At 38.7% G+C, this 20,555-nt stretch overlaps 1 protein-coding gene across 2 annotated transcripts in view; it reads right to left on the reverse strand.

Annotated features, from left to right (window-relative positions):
- Positions 1–20,555, reverse strand: part of ARHGAP15 (Rho GTPase activating protein 15) — a 662,169-nt gene that overhangs the window by 548,143 nt on the left and 93,471 nt on the right. For both annotated transcript variants that reach the window (XM_017342824.3, XM_051849585.2), the window contains exon 5: positions 10,723–10,810. In XM_017342824.3, coding sequence (XP_017198313.1) covers positions 10,723–10,810 — 88 coding nt within the window. The remainder of the gene's footprint in view (positions 1–10,722; positions 10,811–20,555) is intronic.

The following is a 20,555-nucleotide window of genomic DNA, read 5'->3' on the forward strand; positions in this document are numbered from 1 at the left end:
GCTAAAGATAGAGCTAGTAACTCAATCCAGGTCACCCATGAGGGTGGCAAGAACCCAAATAATTTAGCCATCACAGCTGCCTTCTGTGGATTGCATTAGCAGGAAGCTGGAGTTAGGAGCAAGATGGATGTTGAAGCCAGGTACTCTGATATATGATGCAGGTTTCTACAAGCTAAGCTGAACAAATGTCCCCACTCCCATTTCTACATACAGTGTCTTTGTCCCCATTTCTGCCCCCAAATCCTATTCATCTGTGAAAAAATATGCTCAAACATCACCACTTTCATCAATATGTTTAGAATCCTTTCTAACTATAAGCAACTGCTCTGTCCTCTGAGTTATAATAAAGTTAACCCATGCCTCTGTTCTTGCCATTTAAGGATGACTATCAGTGTTTAGTTTTTCACTACAATTACTCAGTTTATGTGTGTATTTTCTACTATTTCTGGATCTGCAAGAAAAAGTTGAAATCTGATTGATTTGTATGTCTTACAGAAATCTAGTATAGTGGCATAAATATTGCTCCATAATATTTGCAGAATAAGCAAATGAAGAGAGGCCGGTGGCGCTGTGGCTCACTGTGCTAATCCTCCACCTGTGGCACCGGCATCCCATATGGGCACCAGGTTCTAGTCCCGGCTCCTCTTCTTCCAGTCCAGCTCTCTGCTGTGGCCCAGGAAGGCAGTGGAGGATGGCCCAAGTGCTCAGGCCCCTGCACCCGTGTGGGAGACCAGGAGGAAGCACCTGGCTCGTGGCTTCAGATCAGCATAGCCCCAGCTGTACGCCATTTAGGGGTGAACCAACGGAAGGAAGACCTTTCTGTCTCTCTTTCTCTCACTGTCTAACTCTGTCAAATAAATAAATATAAATAAACAAATGAAGAGACATATAGACTGAGCACTATTTGTTTTTTGTTTTTGTTTTTGTTTTTAAAGGTAGAGCTATAGACAGTGAGAGAGAGAGAGAGAGAGAGAGAAAAAGGTCTTCCCTCCATTGGTTCACTCCCCAAATGGCTGCTACGGCCAGTGCTGCGCCAACCTGAAGCCAGGAGGCAGGTGCTTCTTGCTGGTCTCCCATGCAGGTGCAGGGCCCAAGCACTTGAGCTATCCTCCACTGCACTTCCGGGCCACAGCAGAGAGCTGGACTGGAAGAGGAGCAGCTGGGACTAGAACCTGGTGCCCATATTGGATGCCGGCACCGCAGGCGGAGGATTAATCAAGTGAGCCACGGTGCCAGCCCCGACTGAGCACTATTTGTAATACCAGTTTCCCTGAGAAAGGGCTACCTATAGTCAAATCCATGGCTCCACAGCACGTTTTATTACAATTTTTATCATTTTAGTTATGGTTTGTTATAACTAACCTACATACAAGTTTCTCATCTCCCATGTTATAAGAACATTGAGAATAGGCCTCATATGTTATTTATCTGGATATCTGTAGAATTTAAAAAAATATTATGTGACAGCTTGTAGGGAATGTTAATTGTTTTTAGAACAAATAAACAAATGGATGTTCTAAGTAATTGATCTTCTCCACGAGCCAGTCTGTCAGTTGGTTTGCATAACCAGGAAGGCAAATTTGCCACATCCATGCATACAGTCAGGTGTCTATCCAACACACCAAAAATAACTAAAATCATTTAAAAACAAAAAAAGCAGGTAGCTAGGAGACAAGTTCAAGTTGCAATTTGAAGTGCCAGAATTAATTGAAATACGTCATTGATACTGAAACAGATGTGTATCTGAAAAACGCAAGGAGTTTGAGCCCAGACCTCACAAGATAAATCAAACAAACGATTGTTTCTCTAGGACTTCTCTAGCACAAGGCAAGGAATAATAATATAGGTGTTTTTGAGGCAGAAGATTTTGCTTCAGTACAAATCAAGATGAAGCTATACTCCTAGACACATCAGCTATTTCTTCTGCTTTGGCCCCACAAAAGTCTGGCCCTTGGAAGATACATATCCTGGGAAATACTGCTGCTCACTATCTATTTGTTCAGAGAAAAGTGATGATAGATTATTACAGGATGATGACACCTGGAGAATACTACACACCATTTTGAAGATTTGCCTCTGTAAGCAAATCTCCTCCATAGCACTCTTCTCAATCCTTTTACTTTATCCTGTCTTTAACCAAACTAAAAATTCATTTCTCTTTTTAGCACACAGACTTTCCCCATTCTGAGCTTCATGTCATTGTTCATGTTTCTCATTTCCCTATATGCCCTGCCCACAAATCTCCACATATTGAAATTATAACCATCCTTCAAGGACCAATTCAAATCTTTCACAGATGTGAGCACTCCTTTCTCTAAATCTCAAAAAAAAAAAAAAAAAAAAAACTTTACTAAGTTTCTTATTTCTTCTCATCCTATTTTTTGGCAGAAGTTTCATGAGGCAAGACTATATCTTGATTATATCTCTATGCATTATATGTAGCCCTAACGAGCAAGCTGTTCATTGTAGAATTTCAATACATATTCTTATGAAGTCTTTTTTTTTCCCACCAAGGCTTATATAAATAGAACAAACTTGATTAAACAAATGCACATTTAAATTAAAGTGAGGTAGATTGTAATGAGAAGCTATGTCATTTGGATCAACCCTTTCACTGAAAACAATGAAAAATCCTGGATAAAAGATTTCAAAATTACCTGAAAGGAATAAAAAAAATCTGAAAATATGGTGGGAACTGCCAGGGTAAATATTTTTGTGAAGTGGGAATCTGAACCTAAAGAAGAAAGCTGAATATCAAAGCAACATAACTGAATTTTTCCCCTGAGGGTCTATCTTTATAGCATACCTTTGAGCTTTGGCCGATTAACCTCATAGATTAATGGAACAAGGTCTTGCCTAAGTTCTTATAAAAGGATAAGAGAGATGAAATTTGTACTCATTAAATAAAAACCTTCTAAAAAAAGGATAAGGGAGAACAAATATTACATTTGTTCTTTTCCTCCAATCCCAAGAGAACACATAGAAGATTAACTAGGTAGATGAATAATGTAACAAAGCAAAAAAAGGAAAAGTGAAGAACAATTCTGTCCATGAGAAGTTGTGACACAGCTATAGACTACCAATTATGTAGACTTAACCTGAGAAATATATACTGTCAACTTAGATTGAAGTAATTAGTCACTGGGAATATCTCAGACCCCTTAAGAAAAATGTAAAGCTCTTGGAAGACAGATATATTTATCACAGGCTCAGAGAACCTCCCATGATAACATTTCACTAACAATGGCTAGCACACAAAGATAACATACACACAAGGAAACAAAGCAACATGATTGAGAAACATTGCCAATAGACAGATACAGATGTCAGATCTGATAATCACAGGATTATCTGATTATAAAATGATTAAGCCTCCTAGTTTTAGTAAAATAAGAGTTTTGAAAATACCTCCAGGAAACAATTAACTATAATTAATGACAAAGTATATATAAGAAGAAACAAACTGTTATGAATGACAATTATAATAATTTAAATTAAAAACCTCATGTTTATATAAAAAAAAGACTGAACTAAAGAACCAGAAGATTAAGTAAAGAGAAACCTTTTTTCCATGCAGCTCAGTAAGACAAAAGGGTAGATAATAAAGAATGGAGAACATATGGATGACATGCTGAGAAAAATTTTATATAGTTTCAACTGGAGGTTTAGAAGGAAATGGTGTTAAAGGAGGATACATTCAAAAAGATAGTAGCTGGGAATTTTCTTTAATAATGAAGATCATAAACTCAGAAAACACAACAACCCGGAAAGGAAAAATAAAAATAAATTGACATCGGTACGCTTTATGGGGAAAATGAAGAAAAACAAAGGTAATAAGAAAAATATTACAAGCAACCAGAGAACATTAGTTATCCTAACAGATGACTTCTTGATTGCAATAATGGATGACAGAAAGCAGTGGAATGAAATCTTCAGTGTGATGAAAAAAAAATGACTTTCAACTCAAAGTTCTATGTCCAGAGAGATATCTCGTTACAGAATAAGGAAAAAAATACAGATCCATTCAAATAAGCAGATACTGAAATTATCAATACAGGAATTTCCAAGACTATACTTGAAATGGAAGGATAAGTAGTTTTTGCAAAGCAATTCCAAGATTCAGAAAGAAATTAATAGCACTGAGCACTGTAAAGATTGGGCAAATGCAAAACATTAACTTTATAAAAGAAAATAAATAATATGATACGGTGTTAAGAAAGTAACAGCAATAATATGCACACTGAGAAAGGGATAGATTTAAAAAACTCTAATATACTATCTTGAAAAAAGGTAGAGGATTTGACTAGCTTAAATCTTTGAGAAGTAACAATGTTGAAATACTAAGTACTAACAAAACAGAAACAAAGCATACTATTCACAAACTAGTGGATAAAAAATGGAATGATACAATATTAAAGGACATGAAAAGCAAATCATACTTCAGAAGAGGCAAGAAACAAAAGAAATATAGACTATGATCCCATTTATAAAAACCAAAAACACGGAGCCAGTGTTGTGGTATAGCAGGGAAAACTGCAGAGTATGCCGCCAACATCTTACATGGGTGCAGGCTCATGTCCTGGCTCCTCCATTTCTGATCCGCTCCCTGCTAATCATGGCCTAGGCAAAGCAGCAGCGGATTTAGACCCCTGCCACCCAAGTGGGAGACCCAGATGAAACTCTTGACTCCTGGCTTCTCCCTCTCTCTCTGTAAATCTGAGTTTTCAAAATAAATAAATGTGAGGCCAGCGCTGTGGCGCAGCTGGTTAACGCCCTGGCCTGAAGCACTTGCATCCCATATGGGGGCCAATTTGAGACCCGACTGCTCCACTTTGGATCCAGCTCTCTGCTATGGCCTGGGAAAGCAGTAAAAGATGGCCCAAGTCCTTGGGCCCCTGCACCCGCGTAGGAGACCCAGAAGAAGCTCCTGGCTCCTGAGTTTGAATCTGCACAGCTCCAGCTGTTGGGGCCAATTGGGGAGCGAACCATCAGATGGAAGACCTCTCTCTCTCTCTGCCTCTCCTCTCTCTGTGTAACTCTTTCAAATAAATAAATCTTTAAATAAATATATAAATAAATAAATCTTTTTTAAAATTTCAAAAACAAATGAATATATTTTGAAGGGATTATAGACATACATGGGGAAATAATAAAGGCAGCAATGACAAAATGCAAGTCATTGGGTAATTCTTAGGCAAAGGAAGAGACTATGATGACAGACAGCATGCTGGGAGCCGGGCTTCTGTTAGGCTGGAAGGGTCTATGTCTTGACCTCAGTGGCATTTATGTACATGATTGTTTAATATTACAATTTATGTGCATGTTTTCTACCTTGTTCTATAAATGGCTTCTGTCTTATTTTTCAAAAATTATTTTAAATTTTTAAAGGGAATTATTACAAAAATAATTTTTATTTTTGAGACTATGAGAATGTGAATACTATCTTTTCACAATCTGGAATACCCATATCTAGAGACACCAGTGGTTCTCCGCCCCCCAAACCCTGCCCCCATCAACGGACTTCATTTCTGAATCAGTTTTCACTTTTTCTGCCATGAACCACCAACTCAGCCAAGAGAAAGGAGGGAGAAAGATTTTTCTTCTCTTTTGCATGCTAAAAATACAGTGCTTCCTCAAGTAATAGTTGCGGAGGGAAAGTGAGCCTGTGTGGAGGAGGCTTCCCCTACAAAGGAATACACACTACCAGGTCATTTATACAAACAGCCCCCAGAACACCAGACCACAGGTTTTTGTGGTCCCCCGGCATACCAGAAGGACTCTCCCGGCAGTTTTGCTGCAACAGCTAGTTAATAAAACTTGTTACTCAGCTCACTGAGACCCGCCCCCGTGTTGCCAACCAACGCCATCTTGGAGCAGAGCAAAGCGCAGGCGCAGTTTTGTTCTTTCCCAAGGCGGGAGCCCTGTTCCAGCTTGCTCACCAGGGCCTGATACAGAAGCCTTGCTATTTCACTGTCTCTAGAGTTCCATAACCTTGTAGTCTGAGAAATGCTGGCGATGTCTTAACGTCTGAGGAATAGAACTGCTGCACTGGGGCCGGTTCTGTGGTAAAGCCGCTGCCTGCGTGTGGCTGCCTGCTGTGCCGGGCATCACATATGGGAGTGGCTTGGAACCGCTGATCCACTTCTGATCCAGCTCCCTGCTAGTGTGTACCAGTGGTTTTCAAATGCACTTTCTGACACGAGGGCCAGCTAGCCTGGACGAAACTTGTTCTGATTTGAGGTGAAGTGAACATAACAAAGAACACATATGTGTTCGCATTAAGGAGGACAGTTTGCTTTCTTGGTAGAAACTGCCTCTTATTCTGCAATTTTAGCTTTCCTAGATTTATATTGGGATTTTTTATAATATTCTTTCTTTTATAAAATGATAATGATGATTGGTGATAAGTCACTCTTTGATGCATTTATTTAGGAAAAATAAAAACAGAAACGTCAGGGACCAGCGCTGTGGCATAGTGGGTAAAGCCACTGCCTGTGGTATGGGCATCCTGTTTGGGCACGGGTTCCAGACCTGGCTACCTGATTTCCGATCCAGCCCCTCGTTAATGCACCTGGAGGATGGCCTGAGGGCTTTGGGGCCCTGCACTCATTCAGGCGACTCAGAAGAACTAGGGGCTCCTGGCTTCAGCCTGGCCCAGCCCCTGCCATTGTGACCAATTGGGGAGTGAACCAGTAGATGGAAGATCTTCTGTCTCTCCCCCTCTCTCTATAACTGCCTTTAAAATAATAATAATAATAATAATAATAACATTAATAATATTAAAAAACAGAAAGTCAGCAGATGGAAGATCTCCCTCTCTCCTTCCCCTCTCTCTATAACTCTGCCTTTCAAGTAAATTAAATCATCTTTAAAAATAAAAAGTAGAGAAGTCAATCCTTTACTTAGTAAGTCATGAAGGACTCAGAGCCTAGGAATCACTAAGATAGACTAGTGAATTTATTCTATGCCTCTGTGGGAACCTTGCTTTTGATAGAAATGTGCCTTGGATATTGTTACAAATGCTTGTGTTCCCTTGGGGCCGGTGCTGTAGCTTAGCAGGTAAAACCTTTACTGGCCTCCTGCAGTGCTGGCATCCCATTTGGACAAAGATTCAATTCCAGGCTGCTCCACTTCCGATCCAGTTCTCTGCTATGGCCTGGGAAAGCAGTAGAAGATGGTCCAAGCCCTTGGACCCCTGAACCCATGTGGGAGACCCGGAAGAAGCTCCTGGCTCCTGGCTTCAGTTTGGTGTAGCTCTGGGCATTGCCACCAACTGGGGAGTGAACCTGAGGATGGAAGATCTCCCTCTCTCTCTCTCTCTGCCTGTCCTTCTCTCTCTGTTTAACTCTGACTTTCAAAATAAATAAATAAATCTTAAAAAAAAATGCTTTTGTTCCCTTAGAACTCAAAACCCTCACCTCCACTGTGATGATATTAGGAGGTGGACCCTTTGGGAGGTGATATGAAGAGACAGAAGAGCTTGTGCTCACTCTTTCTTCTCTCTGTGGTGTGAGGATACAATAAGATATTCAAACACACACCAGGAAGTGAACCCTCACTAGATAGCAGATCTGCCAGTGCCTGGATCTTGGAATCCTCAGCATCTAGAACTGTAAGAAATGAATGCCTGTTATTGCAGACCCACATGAATGAGACAGAGAAGAACTGAAAGAACCTCAATGAGAAAGAAGGGAATGAACATGGAATGTGGGATCAGGCACTATATGTTATAACATGCCATACAAGTGTACTTCAAAAGTTTGTGGGAAAATGCAGTTAAAAGAAAACTTCATTTTTGAAGTCCATGCATAAATTTTTCTGACATATGAATAGTCCATAAACCTGTTCGAAGACCCCTTGCTTATAACCTGAAAGTGTTAAGGGTAAGAACCAATGAAGAAGACAGAGGCTTTCGGACATGCAGTAGGTTAAATGGAGAGTCCTACGTGGATGGGTGGCTATATTTTCAGTAGTAGTCAATGCTCAAAACATTTTATGCTACTCATGGATACATGTGTCTGTGTTTGGAAGCCTTGCATGATGCTGCTCTTTGGATTAATATTTCTCTCTTGTGTAAATGCTGTATCATTTCAAGTGCAAAACTTGAATATAGTATGATACGTTATGATTATACTATAGAATGTTTACATATCTTGAGTACATTGTAATAGACCATTATACGTTCATACTTATATGACAACTATTATGTATTTTTTATTCTTTATTAACTTTTCATACTTTCATTCCATAGCAACTTAATTGGCAGAACCACTGACCTCATTTTACAGGTGAGAATTGGAAGCTCAGAGAAGCTAGTAACTTCATCAGCTACTAAGTGGCAGAAAGAATTACAGCCCCTGTGGTCCAACTTCAAAGCTCTGCTCTTAGCTACTTTGCTGGTCTGTTTCACCACTGCATTAGCGTTCAAAGCTCATTCTATAAAATTCAAAATACTATTTAGTCTTTTATACCACATTCTGCACTCAGGCAGCTTCCACTGACCCTTTGGAGGAAAACACAAACTTTCCTGAAACACAATGAACACCACCAGGACACGACTAAGAGTGCAAAGCAAATTCAGAAACTTGAGCATAAATCTCTTTCAAAATAAAACCACAGCATCTTTAATCAAGGCCTGGCAATCATCGTATCATTTCTCTGAGACTGGAATTGGTAAATGTGGGCTATCCCACCAGGCTTTTAATACTTGGTTAGAAATGAATCCAAGAAGTTGACTAGCAAGACAATTCATGCAGTGCAAACACGATCTGTAATTCTCTTCCCCATTACCACAAAACACAGTTAGTTCCTGCCCTGAATTCACTTTGAAGACAATGAATGCCTGGGAGAAACCATAAGAGCATTGAAAATGGGGCCAGAAGTAATAAATACAGGCTGCCAGAAAATGTTAATGGGTTTCTTCTACCAGTCAAATCTATTGTCAATGTATAACAATTCTGAAGGTTGGACTGGAGTGCTGCAATCATTGAGCTAACATGCAAGGTTTGCCTACAATGTAAAACAGTTTTCTTTCACCTGTATAAAATTAAGCAGCTGATAATTACAACTCCTGGTACAGGGAGATTAAAATAATAAAATAAACATAAACCAAATGCTTTAATATAGAATCTAATCTCTCCCATTATCCCAGCACATTCGCATCAACTCTGCTCCAATGGAATTCTTCTCACGCAGCAGGACGAAGATCATCTTCTCAGCAGCCAACTCAGCAAGGCAAGCCACTTTCCTCCCTTCCTGACTTCCCCCCTTAGAACCCATTCAATGAGAAGACAAAAGACTTGCAAGTGGATGGGAGCTGTTTTGTGCCTGGCCCTTAGGGGTACTTTATTTTTCTTAAAAAGATTATCTCAACCTTACTGTAGCCAAAAAATAAAAACAAAACAAAACCCTAAAACAAACTTCTGAAGAGGTTAAAAATACAAAGGACTAAGATATATCTTTAATTTATTCATAATTAGTTTACAGATTGGACCACACAGAGACTCCAAAATCAGCAAGCCACTTAGGGATAAAGACTATTTCAATTATCAGAAGCAAGCCAAATGCTACCTTTTGTTCTTACTAAAATCTCCTGCTTTAAACAACATCTCCTAGAAAATGATTTTCTATTTCCTATTTAGAGGATTACATAGCAAATGTGACTAGTGGCGGCAGAGCAAAGAACTTTCCATCGTTTTATTACCTGCCAAATATAAATTAGTTTGTTGTGGTCAATTCTTGCCAGGAGACTCTTTTCCCTGTTGCCTATCAGGCCAATGGGCTATAGCGGGTTGGTTCTTGCCCCAAGTCCTTCCTAATCAGGAGGCTGTGAGATACTGCCTGCCCACTGTCTCCTACATCTTGTGGCAGCTCTTGTGTCCTGGAGCAGCAAGGTTTTGAGCTTGAATTTCCCCAGTAACTAGCTCGGATTGCTTATGCAAGCCATTACTGCCAAATCTCTGTGGGCATATGTGAAGCCTTCCTCCAGGTTTCATAGGTGAAGCAACCCTACAAATTTCACTTTATAATATAACAACAGGATACAGAAATTGTATTAGCTCCATTAGATGGAGTCATACAAATATTGGGAAAGGTTAGTGAATGTCAGTTAAGCTAAGAGAAAAAAAATCACCTTGTTTAACCTAGAGGGTTTCCTCATTGGTAACGCCTTATATTAAGGTGCCATTTATAAAGACTTTATTATTATTTATTAATGTGTGAAGCACTTTATAGCATGCTAGATAACAACTTAAATTCATGTATTAAAGATGTACATACATGGTTTAATACGATTTACGTCTTATGATATTCTTTTAAACAGCTTCCCATAGCCTCATCTGTTAAGCATTTATTACTAATGCATTTTATAACATACTTTATAATACATTATTTGAGCAAGTAGCTGCATTTAGTGATTATTGCATAAATAAGAATAAAGCATTTATAAATGGCACCTTAATTTAAAGTGTTACCTTCACATTACTAGATAGCTGCTCACCATTCATCTCATTTTGTGATTATTCTCCAAATGCACCACTTAATAAAACAGACACTAAGTTCTATTTTCCCTTCATCTGATTAAAAGTTTATTGAGTCATTTCTTCCATCTGCTTTCAGGCATTGGTAGCTTGCAGGCTTTACTGAGATTTCTGGTGAAACCAACCTTTTAATTCAACAATATTTCTGAAAAAGATGATAATCATAGAACAGAGAACTACCTACCACATTGGACAGAGCCTGTTGTTTGCATTCTTTGTAAAATTCAATTTTTTGACTTGACAGTACGACCCAGGAAGTAGACCAGTTTTTCCTTAGAAAAGAAAAAAGAGAAAAAAAGCATTATCAATTGAAGAGGTAATTAAAAATAAAGTATGAGTGATATTTGCAATAAGCAAAGCCTATATTTTAAATTAAAATTTTTAAAAAGATTTATTTATTTACTTGAGAGACATAGTTACAGACAGAAAGAAGGAAAGACAGAGAGAAGTCTTCTATCTCCTGGTTCATTCCAGAGCTGAGTGGATCTGAAGTCAATGCAGATGCAGGGATCCTTGCTCTTGGGCCATCTTCCACTGCTTTCCAGGCCACCTGCAGGGAGTTGGACAGGAAGTAGAGCAACCGGTGCCCATTTGGGATGCCAGTACTGCAGGCAGATGCTTAACCTACTATGCCACAGTTCTGACCCATTTAAACTAATTTTCTTAGAAGTCTTGTTTTCATTGAAATCTATAAGCTGTATGAACTTTGGGTAATATTGAAGCTCTTGTTTAATTTTGTAAAAGCATTGAATATATAGTAAAAATTTTCCAATTTGTAGATCCTCCTAAAATCTCTCAACAGCCAAAAAATTCAATTCTTGTGTATCCATGTTCTCCACTCATATAAAATATCTATGTTACTACAGCAAGCCAAAAATAGCAAAGCAAAACTAGGATTCAGAACCCCTTCTTTCACTGTTGCGTCTTTTCATTGAATTAACTTATTTCAGGGTCTGGAAAATGAACTCATAGGTCACTCCTTCTATCACAGTATTTTTATAACATTGTCTCTCACTAGAAATGAAAGATACATGAATAAAAACAGTAATATACATTTCCCTCTTTGCCCATCAAAATATCAAGAATTGAATGGAATAATTATATCTAGGGTTAATGAGGATGTAGGAAATGAATTCTCTCATACTCTATTGGTAGAAGTCTAAACGTGTATACATTTTCTGGAATGCAGTTTGATGGTAGATTTAACAAATATTTAAAACCATGTCCGTCTTCAGACTAACATGTACCTCCCTTTAAAATATAATTATTCTAATGAAATAGTCTCACATGTTTTAAGGTTATGTACATGAATCTATCATATATAACCAATTTCTTATTAACTCTGTACCAAGAAATTGGTTATATATAATAGAATCATGCAATTATATATGTATATAACGGATTCATATAATGGAAAAACGAAGCCTATACTTTATAAGAATACTGATGTGGGAAGATTTTAATGCAGATCATAATATAAAGTATGCTTGCAAGGCCAACATTCCATATCACAGTCCTGGTTTGAGTCTTGGCCACTCTGCTTCCAACTGCGCTGTTAATACATCCAGGAAGGCAGAGGAAGATGACTAAGTCCTCAAGGACCATGCCACACCTGTGAGAGAGCTGGGTGGAGTTCCTGGCCCCTTGTTTCAGCCTGGTCCAGATCTGGATACTATGGCCCATTTGAGGAATGAACCAGTGGATAGAAGATCCTTCCCTCTCTTCCTGTCTTCTCCTCCCTCTCTCTATTGTTCTGCCTTTCAAATAAGTCAATAAATCTTTTTAAAATTTATTTATAGTTCATATCACAATGCTGTGATATTTACCTTAGACTGTCTTCATCATCCCAGCCCCTTCCGAATATTAATTGCACTCCTCCAAAGTCTAAATGTTGCTTTCTCAAATGTGCCTTTTACAACTTCTTCACATATTATATTGTCAATTAAAAAATTAAGATCTGGAAGTGGGTTTTTAGCCTGGCATTAGGATGTCCTCATCCTGTGTTGAAGTACCTGGGTTTGATTTTGAGTTCTAGCTCTTAATTTTTGCCTTCTTCTTGGCTCAAGTGACTGGATCCCTGGCACTCACATGAAACAACTGGTTTGTGTTCCTGGTCCTGGTTTTATTTTTTTAAGCTAAGTTTTTCCCCCATATTTATTTGAAATGCAGACAGACACAGAGATGAGGATACAGAAACAGAGATCTTCAATCTGTTAACATCCCAAATGCTGGCTAAGCTGGGCCAGGCTGAAGCCAGGTGCTCAGAACTCAATCTGAGTATCTCCTGTGGCTGACAGGGATGCAAGTGCTTTAGCCATCACCTACTGCCTCTCAGGGTGTGCATAGAACAAGGCTAGAACTGTAAGAGGAGTCAGGCTATAAACCCAGGCACACCAACTTGTGGTGCAGGTGTCCCAACTAGTGTTAACTACTGAACCAAACACTTGCCCCAGATGATTATTTTTTGAGCAGAGATATGTCTGTCTTCTATCAAAAAAAATAGTATAAAGCACAAGAGAGAATCAGTAAATAATAAGGTGATTTGGGGTCTTCCTAGGTCATGTTTAAAGGGGCCAACTGGAGAAATGAAGGGATCTTGTCTTCCCTAAGCAGCTACCTGGAGTGCAGATGTACCTCTCATGGGTCAGAGGAGCTGGAGGAGAGGTTCAGTTCAAGAGTCCCAGGAGAGTGAATTTGACTCATCTGTCAAGCCTGGGGACTAGGAATGTACCCAGTCGAGTAAGAACTGCACCTTACCACTCACTGATCTACCAAACTGAATAGGCAGGAGAGATTGCCTGGCTCCTGGCTTTGGCCCTGGCCCAGTGATAGCTGTCATTGGCACTTGGGGAATCAACTAGTGGAAGTGAGAGTCCCCTCCCCCCCATCTCCATCTCAAATACATCAAAAGCAATTTATTTTATTAATCCCCAAAATGATTTTATCTTAACAGAGGATTTCCCAGTGCCTAGCACAGGTGCCTTGGGCAGAATAGGCACTAAATACATTTTTATTGACTCAATGATTAAACTTGGGCCCAGAAAAATGTCTGTACCAATAGGTAAATGAAATGTTGAAATTATGGCTCTTGATTTTCTTTTGTAATATTAGTGCCTTGAGCATTGGACAAATATTACTGCCATGGTTAGCATATATGTGTGTTAGTGTCACGAAGATTGCTCTTTTTTGGATGACAAAAATATTAAGGCGATTAATATACACAAGTTTCTACCCGTTACCTCACAATGGTAGAATGTGCTTCAGCTCAACATTCATTTCAAAACAATCGAATTCAGTTTACAAAAGTGGTTTAAAAAAGTTTACAGAAAGACTTTATCCTAGAAAACCACACAGAAATATGTTAAAAACGACTATTGAAGATCTTTGTGTAATTTATTTCCACTTGCCTGGTAGAATCTAGAGGTTTGATTGAAAGGACAACTTTGATTCAGTAAGGTTAATATTTACAAAAAGAATTATGTTGCCGTTACATGTCTGATGCTTTCTTGATGATACACCATTGTGTTAAAAAAGAACAGGATAAACACACTCACGAGAAACAGAATGTGTATTTTCCAACATACAAATACGAACACTATGTTCTTGGACCCAACTGAGCTTCAAAAACAAAGAGCCAATGTTTCAATCAAATAATGAAAAGATTTTTATAAAAAATGAAAAAAAATCACAAACATGTTTTCCCTCTGCCTTAGTGTTTATTTCTCCTCTTAGGTACACAGCAGCAGTAAGGTGAACCAAGTTTCTCATTATGCAGGACATAATTTAGATAGCCACAAACAGGGAAAAGAACAACAATGAGAACATCTTTTTTTGTTTGTTTGACCATATGTGGTCAATAGGGATGCAACACCTCTCACATGAGAAATCCATATTAAATCCACCTGTAATACCTCAGACTATATTTTTCATTTTCTGTGAGGGAGATAATATACCTTATTTGCTGTCTATCAACAGTAAGTCCCAGACAAATGGTTCTGATTTGAATCTGTTTCAGATTTTCATCATTTATAGAACTTGCTGGCAAAACTTTACCCTTCCTTAAACTTGGAACTGGTTACCACTGAAGTTGCATGAAATTCACTTATCTCATTGTTCTGTATGAGGACTTTGAACTGTAGCAAACTGTGTTCCTGTTAGTTGAATGAGATGAAGAGGATAGGAACTGTCGGTCTTGGAATCTTAGTACTACAACTGAGCTCCTAACCTTCCATACAGTAATATTCTGCTATAAATTTATAAACTACAAACACTGTTTTACATCTCAGAATAAAAAGTATTCCATCCTGTATATATATCTATACATATTTTTATTCAGCCAACAGTTGATGGACATCTGGGTTGAGTCCATATCTTAGTTATTGTGAATTGTGCTGCAATGAACATAGGGATACAGATAACTCTTTCATGTGCCAATTTCTTTTGGTTTGGGTAAATTCTCAGAAGTAGAATGGCTGAGTCATGCGGTAGGTCTATATTCAGATTTCTGAGGTATTTCCATACTGGCTTCCACAGTGGCTGCACCAGTTTACATTCCCACCAACAGTAGACCAGGGTACCTTTTCCCCCACGTCCTCACCAGCATTTGCCATTTGTTGATTTCTGTATGAGAACCATTTTAACTGGAGTGAGGTGAAACCTCATTGTGGTTTTGATTTGCATTTCACTGAACGCTAGTGATCCTGAGCATTTTCTCAAGTGTCTGTTGGTCATTTGAATTTCCTCTCTTAAAAAATGTGTGTTCAAGTCCTTTGTCCATTTCTTAACTGGGTTGCTTGTTTTGTTGTTGTTGAATTTCTTGAGCTCTTTATAGTTTCTGGATATTAACCCTTTTTCCAAGAAGTCTATTGCATGAATTTCATTTAAAAATGAAAAATAAAGGGTTCACTTCTGTGGCACAGAAGATTAACCCACTGTTTGCAGCAATGGGATTCCATATCCCAGATGCTCCACTTACAGTCCAGCTCCTTGGATAATGTACCTGGGAAATCAGTGGAAGATGGCCCAAGTCCTTCCTTAGGCCCCTGCACGCACATGGAAGACCTAGATGAAGCTCCTGGTCCTGGCTTTGGCATGGCCTAGCTCTGGTCACTGCAGCCATTTGGGGAGTAAACCAGCAGATGGAAGATCTCTCTCATTTTTTTTCTCTGTCTCCCTGTCTTGCTGTCACTCTTTCAAAGAAATAAAAAGATGTAAGAGTAAGAAAATGATGCAATAAACTTTCAGATGTTCCTCTTTCATTCCAATTTTAAGCATGATTTCATTTAAAATAATAATCAGCACACATTATTTTCAGTAAGCTGCATAAGCTTGATTGTCTAGTGTATGTTCAGCTTCACACACAAAAATAGGATGGAGGTACTAATGTTTCAAACTGCTAATATGGAAAGTGAGGCTCCAAGAGTTCAGTTAACTGACTTAATGCCATAGAAGTAGACTTAAAGTGAGTTTCTTTGGCCTTCTTTGGCTCCAAAGTGTAGAATTTATTCACTACTTTAAGCTGGCTTTCCTTGAAATGATTAGGTAATATTGTCTTGGTTATGGATATCATCAATGTCAGATTTCAAGACAGTTTTAGTTGAAACCTTTACATTATAAAATCTGGTGTGCTAGAGCAAAATAGGCTCTCATGTTTACTGTTTTACCTGATCTGTTCTAGAAAGACTGAAAAAAGCCCTAGCGTTCTCAAGCTCAGTACCTGAGCTTCTTATTGGGGTCTTCTTGACTTCTCAGATATGAGGCGATAATAAGTATGAGCTGTTGTGTCATCTTATTCTCTCTTTGTACCAGGTACACTGCTTGGCTTTTTATATGCATGGTATAATTTAACCACTAAGCTGTTGAACAGTTATCAGGCCGAACACAATTCTAAGGGCTGCTGAACCAAAATTAATTTGCCTTAAACCAGTTTATGGATCTGAACAATAAGTATGGCTACAGACAGCCTTTGTACACAGCTTAGCATGCAAACAAATGGTAACCTAATCCAAGAGTATAGCCTTATAACTAAGTATCAACCAATCACAGCTGCTGAAATTCTAGGCAACCAGAGACTGAAAGCTGCACAAACATGACCATATAAAGTAAATACAATCAATCAGGTGGTTTCTGTTTCTCACTCTCTTTTCTCTATCTATAAATAATATCCTGTACATCGGGTGAGGTGGAACATTCTAAATCATCTTGTTTGGGGTGCTTCGCAGATCTAGAAACTTTTTTTCTTACAAGAGTAAGCTTAGCTCAATTTAACTGGTTTCAGTTTTTCTTCAAATAGAACTGAATACATAGAGAGAAATAAGAAACACCTTAAGGATTTTAGTGCCAACTAGATGAAGACAGTCCATAAATATGGAAACACTTCTCCAAACAATCCTCACTGAAGTTTAGCAAGGCTATAACAATGTAAGTGCTGGAAATGATAAAGATAGGATTCAGGCCAAGTCTTGGTCCTTTAAAACCATTGTCATTCCAAGGTACCAGATGTCTCTAGAGCAAGCAACATTTAGTTCTCCCTTTAGTCGTATTAGGCATGTCTATAGAGTGTCTCATGACAGGTGTTAAGAGAAGGTTATGCTGTGACAGAAGAACTAGAACTCTTCCTTGGTGCAAAGTCACATCTTGGGGCCGGCGCTGTGGCTCAGTGGGTTAATGCCCAAGCATGAAGTGCCGGCATCCCATTTGGGCTGCTCTGCTTCCATCCAGCTCTCTGCTGTGGCCTGGGAAAGCAGCAGAAGATAGCCCAAGTCCTTGGGCCTCTGCACCCATGTGGGAGACCTGGAAGAAACTCCCGGCTCCTGGCTTCGGATCGGTGCAGCTCCAGCAATTGGGGCCAATTGGGGAATGAACCAGCAGATGGAAGACCTCTCTCTCTCTGCCTCTCCTCTCTCTGTATAACTCTGACTTTCAAATAAATAAATAAATCTTAAAAAAGAAGTCATGTCTTAGGTGACTTTGGCAAAGCTTATCTGCAAGGCCTTTTTATTCCTGCCTTCCATCACTACCATGATGGTCAGCAAGTAAATTCTGTAACAGTGAGCAGGTAACTTCATCCATCAATAGGAAACACTTATTGTCTATATACTTCATCATATCTTTGAGACAACTGTTTTTGACTTTTACCCACAGAAGGATTGAAACTGTTTTTTAGATAGACTTAAAGGTTAAGCAAGACACATATTTCTGGAAATACCCAACTTTAATTAAATTTAAATCTCAGGTCTCCACACAGATTTACAGGTAACAATCAGATGAGGGGTTATTACTAGTGATTCAGTGGAAGAAACAGACTTTAGCATAAGAAATGTAAATATTTATCTTTTTAAAGATTATTTATTTATTTGAGAGGCAGAGCTACAGACAGTGAGAGGGAGAGACAGAGAAAGTCTTCCATCTGATGATTCACTCCCCAATTGGCCATAACTGCTAGAGCTGTGCCAATCTGAAGCCAGGAGCCAGGATCTTCTTCCAGGTCTCCCATGTGGGTTCAGGGGCCCAAGCACTTGGGCCATCCTCTACTACTGTTCTTTCCCAGGCCAGAGTAGAGAGCTGGATCAGAAGTGGAGCAGCTAAGACTAGAACCAGCACCCATATGGGATGCCAGCACCACAGGCACAGGAATAAGCCACTGTGCCACAGTGCCAGCCTATTTTAGGTTTTTTTACACACAAAAGAAGTCACACTGAGTTTTGGTGGTAAGGAAGAGGCTAACTATAATTGGGAAAGAGGGAGAGCTAAGTTCATATAGGCAGTTGTATCCAATTTATGCAATCGATAGAGAATTTTATTCAAGTGAAACACTTCACAGAACTATCCTAAAAAATCTCTTGAGCTGTGAAGTTGGAAAAACAAAAACAAAAGCACAAAACCAAAAAAAAAAATTTCCCGAACAAAAAAAACTCTACAGGCATCAGCTTGGCATTCTACAAAATGGTCACCGGATGGCAGCACAGAATAACAGCAACTTTGATTTAACTGTATCTGGAGATGCTTGATGCAAAGGGCCCTTAACATATTCATTACCATTCTAAGAATCTGTTATCTTGAGGCCCATGTTTTGCACATTTACTCTAAACATAAAAGCTGTATATTCTACACCCACCTCTCCTGTGATTCCTTTAGGTAATTACACAATGATGAACCCAAAAGTCAGAGAAAATGATATGAAAGAACTTCATGAATTTCAGACTCTTCTTGGGCCCACCTTTGTTTGGTAACTGACTCGGTCTCACTGATCTGACCCTGCTCCACACCACAATGGGAGTGAAGGCGATTTATTCCAGTGTGCCTGATGTCCCACAGAATCCCACAGACAGTGTTAGATGTTCTGAATTACCCTCCAAGTGCCAGGTCTAGGAACTTATTTCTTATCTCTCATAAGCTCCTTGTGCCCTGTTACAAGGTAAGACACTGAGATATAAAACACACATCTCTGTCAGTGATGCAGGACAATATAGAAGGTCAGGTATTCAGCCTGGAAGAATTTATCACCATCCTGTGCAGAATGGGCCATGGAAAAACTGAGTTCACATGAGTTAGGAATCTTGCATCACATGGTAGAAGTCCATGCAGAGCAACAACTGTTAACACCCACCCACACACCCACACACAAAAGCCAAAACCCCAGAAGTCTGATATCCGTGGGCCACAGGATGAAAGCAGGCACTACTAGACATCACCACTGCACTACCTTCTCCTGCATTTCTTTATATACTCACCCCAAGTATTTCTTTCCATGCCCCTCTGAGGAGGAGAGCAGAGAAAGAATCTACATTTGATAAGATGTAGAGGGCCACAAAGCAGCCAGCCAAGGGGAAGTGAGGGGCACAGAGGGAGAAATAAGTTAAGGGAACTGAAATAACATAAACAGGCTGCCAGATGCCTTTTGTAAATTTACGCATTGAAAATAAGTTTTTTACCAGGGTCCCAGAGTTTCAGAGAGGCCTGGGCTACTTACAGTTTTGGGGACGGAATTCCCTAAATGAAGAAATTCTGAAGCTTCTTCAGAACAGCTAAGGCGTATTTTCAGTGTTCACCATTAAAAATTAAAGTTGAATGCTGCCTGTATTCTGCTTTCATGCCTGTCATTTTGTCACTGGGGAAATGTGTATAACCTCATTTCAAAATAAGGCTATATTTAGGGCCTCTGATGAATGTAAGATAGAGCCAATGAGTTCTTCATTTCAACCTCTCCTGTTCATATTCATAGGTCAAACTTTTCTTAGAGTGAAAATAAAATATGCAAAAGGGAGAGATAAAGGAAAAAAAGGAGAAGAAAGAAAAAAGGAAAGGATACAAAGTGTGGATGACTTAGAATGGATTTTCGAGTAGAAAACATTATACAGATATTTATTTATTAATTGACAAAGGCCTGGGTGCTGTTGGAGACATGAAATAAAATGGCAAGTTTTGCTTGTTGTCCTCATACAGCTTAAAGCATGAGAAAGAAAACAAACATGTTTCAAACATAGGCCATAGCTAAATTGTGTGATTATAAAATATATCATCAGTAAGATTTAGGAGAAAAGAGAGGTTAATACAGATGACCCAATTTTTCCATTTGTGCAATAGGAGGTACTAATATTGTTTTATTTAAATATTACCATTAAAGCATTTAGTGTGCTTGACAGAATAAGCATCTAGTCACATTGCTTATTAACTCATTAAAATTTATAAAAATGATATGAAAATCCTTGACAAATGGTAAAAGGCAATCAAAAGAAATTTTACATAAGAAATAAAATTTATAGCAACCATAGTGTATTATTTAATAGTTGCTAAATTATCAATGGGATAAAAATTACACAATTTTTCAAGGTTATGACTAAACTGACCGTTTTTGTTGCTAGTGATAAAAACATTCAGACTCCTTGGGTAAACCATATGGTAACACATAATAAAATTCATTAAAAATAGTCATGTAATTTGATCAAGTAATCTGAGATTAGCATTTATCTTTAGAAAATATAAAGGCAAAATTGACAAGTAGTAGGAAGTTTACTG

This window comes from Oryctolagus cuniculus, chromosome 3 (genome assembly GCF_964237555.1).
Source record: "Oryctolagus cuniculus chromosome 3, mOryCun1.1, whole genome shotgun sequence".
NCBI classification, from domain to species: domain Eukaryota; kingdom Metazoa; phylum Chordata; class Mammalia; order Lagomorpha; family Leporidae; genus Oryctolagus; species Oryctolagus cuniculus.